The 15,797-nt window shown below is 44.6% G+C and overlaps 2 protein-coding genes across 7 annotated transcripts in view; one reads left to right on the top strand and one right to left on the bottom strand.

The window, feature by feature from the left end:
* Window positions 1-9,494, bottom strand: part of NSDHL (NAD(P) dependent 3-beta-hydroxysteroid dehydrogenase NSDHL) — a 39,586-nt gene extending 30,092 nt beyond the window's left edge. The window contains exons 1-3 of one of the 4 annotated variants that reach the window (XM_007993022.3): window positions 9,371-9,494; window positions 8,788-8,859; window positions 7,422-7,483 (exon numbers count right to left, since the gene is read on the bottom strand). The gene's annotated coding sequence lies outside the window, so the exon portion shown is untranslated. Of the gene's footprint in view, window positions 1-5,254; window positions 5,379-7,421; window positions 7,484-8,787; window positions 8,860-9,370 lie in introns of those variants that run through there. The other 3 variants (XM_007993019.3, XM_007993021.3, XM_007993023.3) reach the window with 3 other exon arrangements.
* A 161-nt stretch (window positions 9,495-9,655) lies between these two features.
* CETN2 (centrin 2) lies at window positions 9,656-13,139 on the top strand. 3 transcript variants are annotated; one of them, XM_007993018.3, is made up of 5 exons: window positions 9,656-9,778; window positions 10,727-10,885; window positions 11,206-11,334; window positions 11,805-11,942; window positions 12,532-13,139. In XM_007993018.3, the coding sequence occupies exons 1-5, from the start codon at window positions 9,776-9,778 to the stop codon at window positions 12,619-12,621; spliced, it is 519 nt and encodes a 172-aa protein (XP_007991209.1). In that variant the 5' UTR covers window positions 9,656-9,775; the 3' UTR covers window positions 12,622-13,139. The 3 variants fall into 3 exon arrangements, with proteins under 3 accessions (XP_007991209.1, XP_007991207.1, XP_007991208.1); XM_007993016.3 differs by having other exon boundaries at window positions 9,772-9,919; XM_007993017.3 differs by lacking the exon at window positions 9,656-9,778 and adding an exon at window positions 9,808-10,144.
* The last annotated feature ends 2,658 nt before the right edge of the window (window positions 13,140-15,797 follow it).

The following is a 15,797-nucleotide window of genomic DNA, read 5'->3' on the forward strand; positions in this document are numbered from 1 at the left end:
GGAGCTGAAAACCATGGCATGAGAACTATGTGATGCATGCACAAGCTTCAATAGCCGATTTGATTAAGTGGAAGAAAGGATATCAGTGATTGAAGATCAAATTAACGAAATAAAGCGAGAAGACAAGGTTAGAGAAAAAAGAGTAAAAAAGAAATGAACAAATCCTCCAAATAATATGGGACTATGTGAAAAGACTAAATCTACGTTTGACTGAAGTATCTGAAAGTGATGGGGAGAAAGGAACCAAGTTGGAAAACACTCTTCAGGATGTTAGCCAGGAGAACATCTCCAACCTAGCAAGGTAGGCCAACACTCAAATTCAGGAAATACAGAGAACACCACAAAGATATTCTTCGAGAAGAGCAACCCCAAGACACATAATTGTCAGATTCACCAAGGTTGAAATGAAGGAAAAAATGTTAAGGGCAGCCAGAGAGAAAGGTCAGGTTACCCCCAAAGGAAGCCCATCAGACTAACAGTGGATCTCTTGGCAGAAACCTTACAAGCCAGAAGAGAGTGGGAGCCAATATTCAACATTCTTAAAGAAAGGAATTTTCAACCCAGAATTTCATATCCAGCCAAACTAAGCTTCATAAGTGAAGGAGAAATAAAATCCTTTACAGACAAGCAAATGCTGAGAGATTTTGTCACCACCAAGCCTGCCTTATAAGAGCTCCTGAAGGAAGCACTAAACATGGAAAGGAACAACGGATACCAGCCACTGCAAAACCATGCCAAATTGTAAAGACCATCGATGCTAGGAAGAAACTTCATCAATTAACTGGCAAAATAAACAGCTAATATCATAATGACAGGATCAAATTCACACATAACAATATTAACCTTAAATGTAAATGGGCTAAATGCCCCAAATAAAAGACACAGACTGGCAAATTGGATAAAGAGTCAAGACCCATCAATGTGCCGTATTCAGGAGACCTATATCACATGCAGAGACACACATAGGCTCAAAATAAAGGGATGGAGGAAGACCTACCAAGCAAATGGAAAGCAAAAAAAAGCAGGGGTTGCAATTCTAGTCTCTGATAAAACAGACTTTAAACCAAGAAAGATCAAAAGAGGCAAAGAAGGCCATTATATAATGGTAAAGGGATCAATTCAACAAGAAGAGCTAACTATCCTAAATATATATGCACCCAATACAGGAGCACCCAGATCCTTAAGCAAGTCCTTAGAGACCTACAAAGAGACTTAGACTCCACACAATAATAATGGGAGACTTTAACACCCCACTGTCAACATCAGACAGATCAATGAGACAGAAAGTTAACAAGGATATCCAGGAATTGAACTCAGCTCTGCACCAAGCGGACCTAATAGACATCTACAGAACTCTTCACCCCAAATCAACAGAATATACATTCCTCTCAGCACCACATCGCACTTATTCCAAAATTGACCACATAGTTGGAAGTAAAGCACTCCTCAGCAAATGTAAAAGAATAGAAATCACAACAAACTGTCTCTCAGACCACAGTGCAATCAAATAAGAACTCAGGATTAAGAAACTCACTCAAAATCGCACAACTACATGGGAACTGAACAACCTGCTCCTGAATGACTACTGTGTAAATATTGAAATAAAGGCAGAAATAAAGATGTTCTTTGAAACCAATGAGAACAAAGACATAACGTACCAGAATCTCTGGGACACATTTAAAACAGTGTGTAGAGGGAAATTTATAGCACTAAATGCCCACAAGAGAAAGCAGGAAAGATCTAAAATTGACACCCTAACATCACGATTAAAAGAACTAGAGAAGCAAAAGCAAACAAATTCAAAAGCTAGCAGAAGGTAAGAAATAACTAACATCAGAGCAGAATTGAAGGAGATAGAGACACAAAAAACCCTTCAAAAAAATCAATGAATCCAGGAGCTGGTTTTTTGAAAAGATCAACAAAATTGATAGACCGCTAGCAAGACTAATAAAGAAGAAAAGAGAGAAGAATCAAATAGATGCAATAAAAAATGATAAAGGGGATATCACCACCGATCCCACAGAAATACAAACTACCATCAGAGAATACTATAAACACCTCTATGCAAATAAACTAGAAAATCTAAAAGAAATGGATAAATTCCTAGACACATACATCCTCCCAAGACTAAACCAGGAAGAAGTTGAATCTCTGAATAGACCATTAACAGGCTCTGAAATTGAGGCAATAATTAATAGCCTACCAACCAAAAAAAGTCCAGGACCAGACGGATTCACAGCCGAATTCTACCAGAGGTACAAAGAGGAGCTGGTACTATTCCTTCTGAAACTATTCCAATCAATAGAAAAAGAGGGAATCCTCCCTAACTCATTTTATGAGGCCAGCATCATTCTGATACCAAAGCCTGGCAGAGACACAACAAAAAAAGAGAATTTTAGACCAATATCCCTGATGAACACTAATGCGAAAATCCTCAATAAAGGCCGGGCGCAGTGGCTCACGCCTGTAATCCGAGCACTCTGGGAGGCCTAGACGGGCGGATCACAAGGTCAGGAGATGGAGACCATTCTGGCTAATATGGTGAAACCCCCTCTCTACTAAAAAATACAAACAATGAGCTGGGGTGGCGGGCGCCTGTAGTCCCAGCTACTCGGGTGGCTGAGGCAGGAGAATGGCATGAACCTGGAAGGCGGAGGTTGCAGTGAGCCGAGATCATGCCACTGCACTCCAGCCTGGGCAACAGAGCGAGACTCTGTCTCAAAAAAAAAAAAAAAAAGAAAATCTCAATAAAATACTGGTAAACCCAATCCAGTAGCACATCAAAAAGCTTATCCACCATGATCAAGTCAGCTTCATCCCTGGGATGCAAGGCTGATTCAACATACACAAATCAATAAATGTAATCCATCACATAAACAGAACCAACAACAAAAACCACGTGATTATCTCAATAGATGCAGAAAAGGCCTTTGACAAAATTCAACAGCCCTTCATGCTAAAAACTCTCAATACACTAGGTACTGATGGAACATATCTCAAAATAATAAGAACTATTTATGACAAACCTACAGCCAATATCATACTGAATGGGCAAAAACTGGAAGCATTCCCTTTGAGAACTGGCACAAGACAAGGATGCCCTCTCTCACCACTCCTATTCAACATAGTGTTGGAAGTTCTGGCCAGGGCAATAAGGCAAGAGAAAGAAATAAAGGGTATTCAATTAAGAAAAGAGGAAGTCAAATTGTCACTGTTTGCAGATGACATGATTGTATATTTAGAAAACCCCATCGTTTCAGCCCAAAATCTCCTTCAGCAACTTCAGCAAAGTCTCAGGATACAAAATCAATGAGCAAAAATTACAAGCATTCTTACACACCAATAACAGACAAACAGAGACCAAATTATGAGTGAACTCCCATTCACAACTGCTACAAAGGGAATAAAATACCTAGGAATCCAACTTACAAGGGATGTGAAGGACCTCTTCAAGGAGAACTACAAACCACTGCTCAATGAAATAAAAGAGGACACAAACAAATGGAAGAACATTCCATGCTCATGAATAGGAAGAATCAATATCGTGAAAATGGCCATACTGCTCAAGGTAATTTATAGATTCAATGCCATCGCCATCAAGCTGCCAATGACTTTCCTCACAGAATTGGAAAAAACTACTTTAAAGTTCATATGGAACAAAAAAAGAGCCCACATAGCCAAGACAATCCTATGCAAAAAGAACAAAGCTGGAGGCATCATGCTACTTGACTTCAAACTATACTAAAAGGCTACAGTAACCAAAACAGCTTGGTACTGGTACCAAAACAGATATATAGACCAATGGAACAGAACAGAGGCCTCAGAAATAACACCACACATCTACAACCATCTGATATTTGACAAACCTGACAAAAACAAGAAATAGGGAAAGGATTCCCGGCAAGGATTCCCTATTTAATAAATAGTGCTGGGAAAACTGGCTGGCCATATGTAGAAAGCTGAAACTGGATCCCTTCCTTACACCTTAGACAAAAATTAATTCAAGATGGATTAAAGACTTAAATGTTAGACCTAAAATCATAAAAACCATAGAAGAAAACCTAGGCAATACCATTTAGGACATAGGCATGGGCAAAGACTTCATGACTAAAACACCAAAAGCAATGGCAACAAAAGCCAAAATAGACAAATGGGATGTAATTAAACTAAAGAGCTTCTGCACATCAAAACAAACTACCATCAGAGTGAACAGGCAACCTACAGGATGGGAGAAAATTTTTGCAGTCTACCCATCTGACAAAGGGCTAATATCCAGAATCTACAAAGAGCTTAAATTTACAAGAAAAACACAAACAACCCCATCAAGAAGTGGGCAAAGGATATGAACAGACACGTCACAAAAGAAGACATTTATACAGCCAACAGACACATGAAAACATGCTCATCATCACTGGTCATCAGAGAAATGCAAACCAAAACCACAATGAGATACCATCTCACACCAGTTAGAATGGTGATCATTAAAAAGTCAGGAAACAACAGATACTGGAGAGGATGTGGAGAAATAGGAATGCTTTTACACTGTTGGTGGCAGTGCAAATTAGTTCAACCATTGTGGAAGACAGTGTGGTGTTTCCTCAAGGATCTAGAACTAGAAATACCATTTGACCCAGTGATCCCATTATGGGTATATATACCAAAGTATTATAAATAATGCTACTATAAAGACACATGCACATGTATGTTTATTGTGGCACTACTCACAACAGCAATGACTTGGAACCAACCCAAATGTCCATCAATGATAGACTGGATTAAGAAAACGTGGCACATATACACCATGGAATACTATGCAGCCATAAAAAAGGATGAGTTCACGTCCTTTGCTGGGATATGGATGAAGCTGGAAACCATCATTCTCAGCAAACTATCACAAGGACAGAAAACCAAACACCGCATGTTCTCACTCATAGGTAGGAACTGAACAATAAGACTACTTGGACACAGGGCAGGGAACATCACACATGGGGCCTGTCAGGGGGTAGGGGGTTGGGGGAAGGATAGCATTAGGAGAAATACCTAATGTAAATGACGAGGTGATGGGTGCAGCAATCCAACATGGCACATGTATACATATGTAACAAATCTGCACGTTGTGCACGTGTACCCTAGAACTTAAAGTATAATAATTAAAAAAAAAAAAAAAAAAGATGTCACCTCGCAGCCACTGGCCTCATTAATCCTAATCGGAGTATTTTCTTTCCCATATCACACCTTAAAAGGGAGGCCTTACTTTTGCTCCTACAGGACTACTGCTTTGCTGTATCTTCTCTAAGAAACACATCCATAATGAAGGTGTGTGCCACCTCAGGTGAAGCGAGAAGAGAGAAGCAAGTTAGCCCAACCTCCTCCTTCCTGCTGGGGAACATTCCAACCACTGATTCCTGGAGGGAAAAGGAGAGAACAAGACAACATTCTGTTTCAAACTAGAGACAGAGATGAGTGTCCCCTCCTTCTAAAAAGAAGTGTGACATCTTCATAAAGGGGAAAGGCTGTCAGAGCCCCTCGCTTGTACAAGGTCCAGTGCAGGAAGCTAGAATGTGGCCACTGAGAGCTCATCACTTCAGTCCACGGACAGACAATGCCAGGCAAAGTGCCCTTCTCCCAAACACCTCAGTAGAGTCTGGCTATCCAAGGAATGCCAAGTAATGTTTCTTAGAACTTTCTTTGGAATCCTGAAATGGTGGCCTGAGCCTTGGATTATAAAAGAGGATTCCCCTATTTCCCATCACCTCATGCCTCATGCTTGGCCTCCTCTGCAGGACTGGGCCAGAAGATCAGATGGAAAGAGAAGGATTCACCTGAGGCAGCACACACCTTCATTATGGATATATTTCTTAGAGAAAATACAGCAAAGCAGGAGTTCTGTAGAAACAAAAATAAACCTCCCTTTCAGAATTCAAAGATGTGATATGGGAAAGAAAATACCCAGATTAGGATTAGTGAGGCCAAGGGCTCAGAGGTCATTTCTCTTCACAGGTGTCAGTTTAGCCTTGATTATGCTGGGGCAACCCAGCTCGACCTTGTCCTTCCATGGACCTGCGGTGTCCATGTTTCCACCAGTTGTTTGTTTCTCTATTTACTTTTAGGACAAAAAAAGTCCCCAGCTTTCATTTTGTGGTAGACCTCTCAGAAACCCATCAGCATGCCTGTGAGCTTAGCTTATGCTGCTCCTCTGCATGGAATACCTTCTCTCTCCTCTCCACGGTGACTGCCTCCTCTTCCTTCAAGGCCTAGTTGAACTGCACCCTCTGTGAAACCTCCTCCCCCTCTCCAGGAAAGGGGAGTCACTTCCACAGCACCTGTTTCTGCTCTCATCCTCACACTCAGCACCCTGTAGGACCCCACGAGCCCCTGGAGGCCCAGCAGCCAGTCTGGAATGGAAGATGGGTTTGAGTGATTTATCATGCTGCCACTGGCCCTGAGGCCTTATCTGTAAAACAGCATCCTTCTCGCCTACCTCAGAGCCACTGTGAGGCTCAAACAAACCCCCAGGGTTAAAGTGGGAGCCGTAACTTGTAAAAGAACCCCCAGGTGTCACCTCATTCATTGATTTCCTCATTCACAAGGCACCAAATGCCAGTCACTACCAGGCAGAAGCTGACAAAGACACAGTGCTGACCTTTAAGGAGCCCACCATCTAGGGTGGGAGACAGGAGCAAGCAAAGAGTCACAGAAATGCGTTTCCACTCTGATGAGGGCAAGCCCAGAGCACCAATGCAGGCTGCTGGCTCAAGGAAGCCTGCCCCAACTAGGAGATCCCTAAGCTGACTTCAAAAGGCCCCAGAAGAGTGAGTAAAACAGAGGGCATGGTGTCCTGAAAGACATTCCATGGCCAGGGGTAGGAAGGACAAAGCAATGGCACAGAGCCACAGAGCCAGCATGTTTTTATAACTGTGACAAGTTGTGTCACAGCAAGTGTGAAGCAAGATCGGGAGCAAAGTTGAGAACATGTGGGGCCTGTGTGCCAAGCTAGGGAGTTACAAGGGGGAAAGATGGTGGAGCCCCCAGAAGTTGGAAGCAGGAGTGAGTGTTGTGATTGGAAAGATCACCTTGGCTGCAGTGTGGGGAAGAGATTTTGGACAAGTCTAAGGCTCCAGGCACGGCGGGTAGGGGGAATGACAAGAGCAAATCAGAGACGAGAACTACATTTGACCCTTGAACAATGTGGGGGTTGGGGCACTGAGCCCCAAAGTCAAAATTCCACATCTAACTTTTGACTCACCTAAAACTTTACCAATATAACTTACTGTTGGCTGGAAGCCTCACCAATAATGTAAACAGCTGATTAACAAATATTTTCTGCGTTACATCCATTACATATTGTGTTCCAGCAATCAATTAAGCTAGAGAAAAGAAAATGTTACTATGAAATCGTAAGGAAGAGAAAATATATTTACTATTCATTGAGTGAAAGCGGGTCATCATGGTCTCCATCCTCATGGTCTTCACGCTGAGTAGGCTGAGAAGGAAGATGAGGAGGAGTTGATCTAGCAGCTCAGGGGTAGCAGAGATGAGAAAAAACTTGCCTGTAAGTGGACTCACAAGGTTCAAACCCATGTTGTTCAGGGGTCAACTGTAATACTGCCTGAAGATCTGCTCAACATCAGGCCACTTTACATATAAGTACCTCATCCCATTGAGATGCAAAAGTATTCCATCAGGTAGACAGTACTGGTCTTACTCGACAAATAAGAAACAGGCTCAGAGAGGTTAAGCGACTTGCCCAAGGTCACACAGCCTGCACACAGCCTGGGCAGAACTTGTGTTTGTCCCTTGTACTCTGTCAGGCTTCCGATCTGCAGGCTGACGGACAGGGAAGCAAAATGTGGAGGGACATTAAGTTAGAAGGGTTAGCGGGGGCAAAACTGGGCAGAGGGATCACAGGCCAGGCTAAGGAGCCCTTTACAGTCCAGGCTCTGAAGGTTTAAGAGCAGGGAGATGCCGTGACCAGAGCTGTTCACTATGAAGATTAACCTGGCAGAGCAGGGAGGACTAGCTAGGTGAGAGGTGGGAAACAGGGGAACTACTCATCAGTTGTCTGACCAAGATTTACTGAGCACCTAATATGTCCCCCTCTCTGTTCCAGGTCCTGGAGTACCAGTAGTGAATACAACCAAGATGCCCGCCCTCAGACAGCCTGCCTTCTAGCGGAGGGACAACAAAGAGCAAAATAAACAAGCAAAATATACAGTAGGTCAGAAGGTGATAAGGACTATTGGAAAAAAAAGCAGAGCAAGGTGAGTGGCCTGTTTGTATTGGGGGCTGCAGTACTTAAATAGGGTGCTTAAGAGGAGGCAGACAGAGAGGACAACTGGGACAAAGATGAGAGGCAGGAGTGTGGCTGGCACATGAGGTTCAACCACAAAGCCAGTGTTCTGGGGCTGAGAGAAGAGTTGTGGAGTGATGGGAGGGGACACGTCGTGCCAAGCTTTGGAGACCATGGTGAGAACTCTGGCTTGTACTACTTGGGGGGATGATGATGACCCAAAAATTAGGAGTCTGTTCACTGCTGAAGAGGGCAAAGGGCAGAAGCTGCATTTAAAAGGTTCTAATAAGCCTCGGGCCTTTCTCTGCCTGAGAAACTTACTTTCTGCCCTCTGCCTCCCTAGATTACTGCCCCAGTGCCTGGAGGAAAATCAGGTGAAGGCTAAAAGTTACGTAGACAGCTAAAGAGGGCAAACTGGACCTCCAGCTCCACTTCTGCAGGTCTGTCTCAGTCCACACAGCCCTTGCACACGCTCCCTTTTAATTCTCCAAGCATACCTCTCACTTCCAAAACTCCTGTGACTCTGCTGATGAGGGCGTCTCGGCCTGGAATGCTCCTCCTTATCTGCACTGTGTGGGTGTCAAAAAGAGTATATTTTGATGACCTCTCCCCGCCCCTCTTGCTTGCTCACATCCCCTTCACTCCTTTCAAAGTCCGTTCCCAAAGCCCCCAGTTCACCGTCCTGGGCTGTTTTTAGCCACGTAAGACCTGAAGTGATCCTCTCTTGGAACCTGGTCTGGGGCCTACACATCTGGGTCAGTCTGGGGGTGCTCTCGAAGGGCCACCCTCAAAGAGCGAGCCTCGGCTGGATTCAGTTCCTAGGTCCCAGCCGTCCGACCTCTGCCACAACGCTCAGCAGACCCCTTCCCCTCTCTGGGTCTCAGTTGCCCCGTGAGTACAGTCCCTGCTCCAACACGCAAGGTCAATCGTCTCCGGCTGCTCTGATGCACTCGGTCCCTAACTCAGCCTTAGGTCAGCCCAGAAAGCACCCGACCCGGGCGGCCCCGCAGCTCCTCACCCTCCCGCCCTGCCCAGTCGCTGACACAGGGTGGCCTCCAAGGGCAAGGCCACGACTCTTACCCGTCCGCAGGTGCCCCACTGGCTGGCCTCAGCTCGCAAGCAGGCTGCACACCGAACTCCAGCCCCGGAACGCCACCCTTTACTCCCCTCCCGCGTGAGCCGAGAATCAGCCGAGCTTCTTCTACCAAGAGGATTGGCCCAGCTCGGCGTCGGCTCAGCCAATTGGCGCTCACGGCGTGATCTTGCCCAATAAAGACAGGTCTCTGTCCCCAGCGTGCCCCTCCCCGCGCTGGGCCTGGGCTTTGCCAGGTTAGTCCCACCCTCTTTGGCCCTGCACCAGTAGGGAGCTGCGGCGGCGAGCGGACGCCCAATGGGGAGCGGGGCTGTGCGCGCGGGGCGGTGGGAACGGCGCCGAATCAGTGTACACGTCGGTTGCCTAACAACCGGCATTGGACTCCTTTGGCTATGGTGAGTGCTGCCGCTCTGTCGCGCCCCACGCCCAGAGGCTGAGCCCTTCCCAGGCCCCAGCTCGGCCACGCCGCCTCTCCTGCGCCTTTCTCGGCTTTGACGCACCAGTCCTTCCTTTGAGCTCTTTCCCGGAAGAGTAGGGTACAGACGCTAACCAACCTACTGGGCCTGCGCTTTGCTGCTGCCTCCCCTTCACCCACAACAGGCCCACACCCGCCCCTCGGTCTCCCCTGGACTTCCCTGATCACCTCGGTGAACCTCCCTGGGCAAAAAAGACTCGAATCCCTCACAGGCCCCTGACTTTCTCAGACCTTGGCCCCCTGGCCGCCTCATTCTGCCAAAATTTCTACACAGAGCTGGGAGAAGGTGTATTGTGTTCTATTAAAGTGTTTTTTACAATTTAAATATAGGGGCATTCAGGGGATGCTGTAGCTTCTTGGAGAAGGCACGAAGGTGTCAGATGGATTGAGTTTTATTACTCGATACTGACACAATATACATCTTAACAACTTGCTAATATTTGGCCAAATCTAGAAGTAATTGGGAAGTCAGAGTGCTTACTGGGAAGTGGAGTACTGGGAGTGGGCATTGTAAGGCAGTTTCCAGAACCAGGATCCCCACATTCGGGAAGAGCTGATTATCTCTACTTATTCGCAGTCATTTTCTTGACTAGCTCTCTTTTGGGATGATTTTCAGTAAGAGGTATCCTTACTGAACAAGTGATCTACCTGCTTCTAGAAACGACAGTAAAGAAAAGGGAGGGATAGAAGTTCATGGAAAGATTCATTGTTCTTGCCAGTAAACCCTGTTATCTTTCTTGTTAAGCAAAGCTTTGGAATTGGTTGCTATAAAATTCTTTAAAAATACATATGGGTGTCTGTAACTATGTTATGTAAATATGGACTGTACAATATATTATTGTGCTTGTGTATTGCATAACGTATGAAGGCCTCCAACTTTAAGAAGACAAACATGGCATCAAGTTCCCAGAGAAAAAGAATGAGTCCTAAGCCTGAGCTTACTGAAGAGCAGAAGCAGGAGATCCGGGAAGCTTTTGATCTTTTCGATGCGGATGGAACTGGCACCATAGATGTTAAAGAACTTAAGGCAAGCTCTATGCATTCCTGCCGTACTGCCCTTCCTTTCCTCTGCCTCTTCCTTGTCATCTCCCTATCACCTCTCTACCCCTTTTGCCCTCTTCTCCCTGCAATAAGTAACAGGGGAGGTTGTACTGTGCTCTGTTTTCCTGTCTTTACTTAGAGTATTATTAAATAAAATTGATTGCAAATGTCAATTAGATCAATGTTATAGTGTTCCCCAATCTTATTAACATGACCACATCAGATGCTGGCTTAATGCTCTCAACACTTATTTTTGCTGCTGCTAGTTCAGATGTGCTTATTGAGACAATCCTGTTTTCATTATAGGTGGCAATGAGGGCCCTGGGCTTTGAACCTAAGAAAGAAGAAATTAAGAAAATGATAAGTGAAATTGACAAAGAAGGGACAGGAAAAATGAACTTTGGTGACTTTTTAACTGTGATGACCCAGAAAATGGTGAGTAGCTAAGACAATTAGCATGGTATGGCGCCCCAGTCATCTGCAGAGGCCCATGGCATCTGCCTGTTAAAACAGTCATGTGACCACAGAGCAGTCCAGGTAGCAGCTGCATCAGGAGGCCTGCCCTCCCATCATGTTACCTTGGGCTCCCAAAACAAGCCCTTGCACTTCTTTCTCAAGACTTCCAAGCAGATACCTCTTCTCACAGAATTCCAAACCAGTTAGGAAATAGATATGGGATAGGGAGAGATACAGGGATAGGGAGCAAGCGTCACCTTGGATGGAGTGCCTGGCTTGCCTGGTGTTTCTCTGAGGCCAAAATGGGCTTCCTGACACTTGCTGCAAGTCTAGACTCGAGTTACATTGTTAAAAAGGAAAGGGTGACCTGACCGGGCAGTGGCAGGGCTACAGGACATGAGTAACCATGGTGTCCCCCTACTCATGTGTTTTATGTTCTATTTGGTAAGTCTGAGAAAGATACCAAAGAAGAAATCCTGAAAGCTTTCAAGCTCTTTGATGATGATGAAACTGGGAAGATTTCGTTCAAAAATCTGAAACGCGTGGCCAAGGAGTTGGGTGAGAACCTGACTGATGAGGAGCTGCAGGTTTGTAATGCATCACACTGGAACTTAAGATTCCCACCTTTGGGCCCTCTGTGACTTTTCTGTTACATTTTCCCTAGTGTGAGCACTTCTTTGAAGGAAAGCCAGTGTACTTTGTCCCTCTGTGGACAACTTAATTCTCCTTTAATAGTCAGACAAACCTATGAACCCTGCTTCCAGAAAAATGCACATATGCACAGTTTTGCCTACTATTTTACATTCCAGGAATCCCTCTAGTCAAGGTAATCTTCAAGCTCCCTCCCAGGTGATAATGTTTGACAAAGTATGAGTTGGTTTTCAAATAAGTTTTCAGGAACCAAGCTATTATCAGGAGTGGCATACTGGCATTGGGTAGACTACAATTATCTATTCACATAGTGTTATTAAAAGTCTATTGCTTGCCAGGCACAGTGGCTCATGCATGTAATCCCAGTACTTTAGGAGGCTGAGGCAGGAGGATCGCTTGGGGCCAATAATTTGAGACTAGTGTGGGCAGCATCGAGACCCCGTCTCTAAAAAAAGTCATATTACTTAGTCACCTTTTGACATTAGTTTATAAATTAATCTAACCTGAATCTTTACTGTCATATAGGAAATGATTGATGAAGCTGATCGAGATGGAGATGGAGAGGTCAGTGAGCAAGAGTTCCTGCGCATCATGAAAAAGACCAGCCTCTATTAAGATCAGTGTCTTCTTTTTCTACTGCAAGCACATGTAACTAGATTTAGTGCCTGCCATTGTGTGAAATCTGGCTTTTGAGAATACAAACTTTTCCCCCACTGACCTCCCTTTATCACTTTAATAGTGACCTTGAGTCTATTTTAGCTGTTTGGAAGTGTTCTTTGATATTACAGTTCTTTGTAAAATGACTTGCAAATTACCCTAATTCTCAAAAGCAAAACAAGAGCACATTAGCGTGAAGAAAAGGATCTTAAAGCTTTGAGCACCTGCCATTTTGCCTTGCATTGTTTCCCTCTTATGATGCATTTCCACATATCCACAAACACAGGACAACTTTAGACAAGCACATGTTATACTTATGTCACCACAAGCAGTCATTCTTGAGTGGCTCCAGTTTTTATTTGACACTTGAGTTTAGTTTTCTCTTTAATAAAACCCAGTGAACTCTTGCACTGGCATTTGGATGTGTGTTAATGCTATTTGTTTTGTCTTAAAAATAAAACCTTTCTCAGTTTGAACTTGTGTTCTCTAAGGATGAGTTCTTTAGCTTTGCTTATGAGTTCCTCTTCTCAACTATTGTGTTGAAGGCAGCCTGTTAGATACAAAACTCCTTACCAGCCTATGGACAGAAATGAATAATCCTTTGCTACTTTCCTGGCGTGAATTGTTTTTTGCCTTGGGAACCTGCTGGTTTGTAAAACTAGCAGAAATTTTATATTAGCTAAGCCTAAATGATGCTCTAAAAATAGTTTTGGCAAAGTGTAAGACTGGAAAAGAGTCTTGTTAGTAATTTGTGCTTGAATAAAATGGGGAGAGCCAGGCTAATCCAACACTAGGATGGATTCAGCCAACCTCTCATGAATTTATTTGCTTATGGTGTCTCATCGACTCTTGGAGGTGGGTTGGGCTGAGAGACCCTGTCCAGCCATCTTCCTGGCGTTGCACGGAATTACCTGTGAGAGAAATCCTGGTAGATGACATGAAAGTCTCTGCTCCAGGTTGAGAGTGGGGAGACAGAAGGGGTAAGGGAGAATAGAAAATGAACAATGATGGAATGCTCATTTGTTCACGTGGAGACAGAGAAAACAGATTTTCAAACTTCTGGGGGTAGGCTAGTCCCCTGGGGATAGGGTTGCACTGATTTAGCTAATAAAAAGAAAGCCTAGGTAAATTTGTATTTCAGATCAACAATGCATTTTTTTTTTTTTTTTAGTGTGAATATATCCCATTTGGATTTTTTGTTTATTCATTGTTGATCTTAAATGCAAATTTACCTGAGCATCCTGTATTGCCACTGGTAACCCTACCTGGGGAGCACGTTACAGAGGCCAGAAGCCTGGCCCTGGGTCTCATGCCTGGACCCTGACATCCTGTAGGACTTGGGGGCCCAGGAACATGAACTTTACCATATCCCGCAGAGGAGTCTCACGCAGAGGGGCTGCTCCTTAAGAAACACTTGGGGGAAGAGCCCAGACTAGCCGCATCACTGGGTTCTCACACACACACTCACCCACTTCCGCGCCGGGCAATTTGGGCCAAGCTACTTCTCTAGGTGCCTGGAGTTTCATGTCTGTGTGATGGGGAGAAGAGTTGTGCCTACTCAGAATCACTGGAGGTGAAATACAAACTTACAGAAAGGACCTGGCTTGAAGGTGTTCCAAGAACAAGAGGATTCAGAAGTGTTCAGTCTCACTCCCATTCCTTTGCTATAGTTATCACATAAGCTTTGTTGTTAAATGTGGGTCCATGAAGCTTTTATCATTACTGTCCCCAAAGTCTGTTGATAGCATTTCCTAAGAGGATTTGACCTTTGTTGTATTGTGATTTTCTAATAAGAGGCATATGATTGGATAAAAGACATAATATTAGAAAGGAGTGAAAAGACTGGGCCCTGCCTCTGATTTTACTGTTAACTGTAACCCTAGAAACACTCATTTGAAAAAAAATTAATTAAATGAGATCATGTCCTTTTCAGGGACATGGATGGAGCTGGAAGCCATTATTCTCAGCAAACAAACCCAGGAACAGAAAACCAAACACTGCATGTTCTCACTCATGAGTGGGAGCTGAACAAAGAGAACACATAGATACAGGGAAGGGAACAACACACACAGGGGCCTGCTGGTGGTAGCAGGGGTTGGTGGGGGGAGGGAAAGCATCAGGATAAATAGCTAATACATGTGGGGCTTAATACCTAGGTGATGGGTTGATAGGTGCAGCAAACCACCATGGCACACATTTACCTACGCAACCAGCACATCCTGCACATGTATCCCGGAACTTAGAAAAAAAAAAAAAGAGAACAGTTTCAGGGATAAGGAAAAAAAAAGTTAATCAAAAAGAAGTTTTTAAATTGACATTGTATATATTTATGGTATACAATATGATTTGAAACATGTATACATTGTCAAATGGCTAAATTAAGCTAATGGACTATCCTGGACACATTCTTATCTCCTCCTGCTTAATATTCCCATAAATGAAATCTCTCAGGAATCTCTTGAGAGAGGACAGAGAGTGGCAAGTAATAGGTTATCCCTGAGGATAAAAACAAACATAAGGTGTTCACCATAGCTATGCCTGGCAGCCGTTCTAAGATAGGTGTGCAGTTGTTCAGTGGAAGGGATGGGGATAGAGAGGGAGCATGAGTCACTGGGGCTGAACCAGAGAGCTGCAAGGCGATCAGGAAGATGGGGAAGGAGAGGGAGCTGGGCTCAGTTCATGTGGAGGCAGAAAAGAGTCCTGAAGGCGGGAGAGGATGTGGATGGAGAAGTAACTGAGGTCAGTTCACGTGGGGCTGGACCAAGAGGTGGTGGGAAATTGCAGAAGATAGGGACAGAGAAGTAAAAGGTGTCCTGGAGAGGTGCAGGGGAGAGGGGGTAGGGGGAAGGGAGTGAGAGAGAGCAGGGGTCAGTTCATGTGAGGATGTAACTGAGTTTTCATGGGAGTATCGGTGGGTGGATTTGTAGAGTTAGTGGCTTATTCATGTGGACAATAGAATTGTGGGGGAGGGAGGGGAAATGTTGACAGTTCATGTGGGGCTGGCCCAGGGAGCTGGAGGGGGATGGAGTGGCGATGGACACTTAGAAGGAGCAGAGGTCGGTTCATGTAGGGTGTACCAAGAGATGCAGAAGGTTGAATGGGATGGCATGGGAGAGGCATTCGAGGCCAGCTCC

The sequence above is a fragment of the Chlorocebus sabaeus genome, chromosome X, assembly GCF_047675955.1.
Source record: "Chlorocebus sabaeus isolate Y175 chromosome X, mChlSab1.0.hap1, whole genome shotgun sequence".
Taxonomy (NCBI): Eukaryota; Metazoa; Chordata; class Mammalia; order Primates; family Cercopithecidae; genus Chlorocebus; species Chlorocebus sabaeus.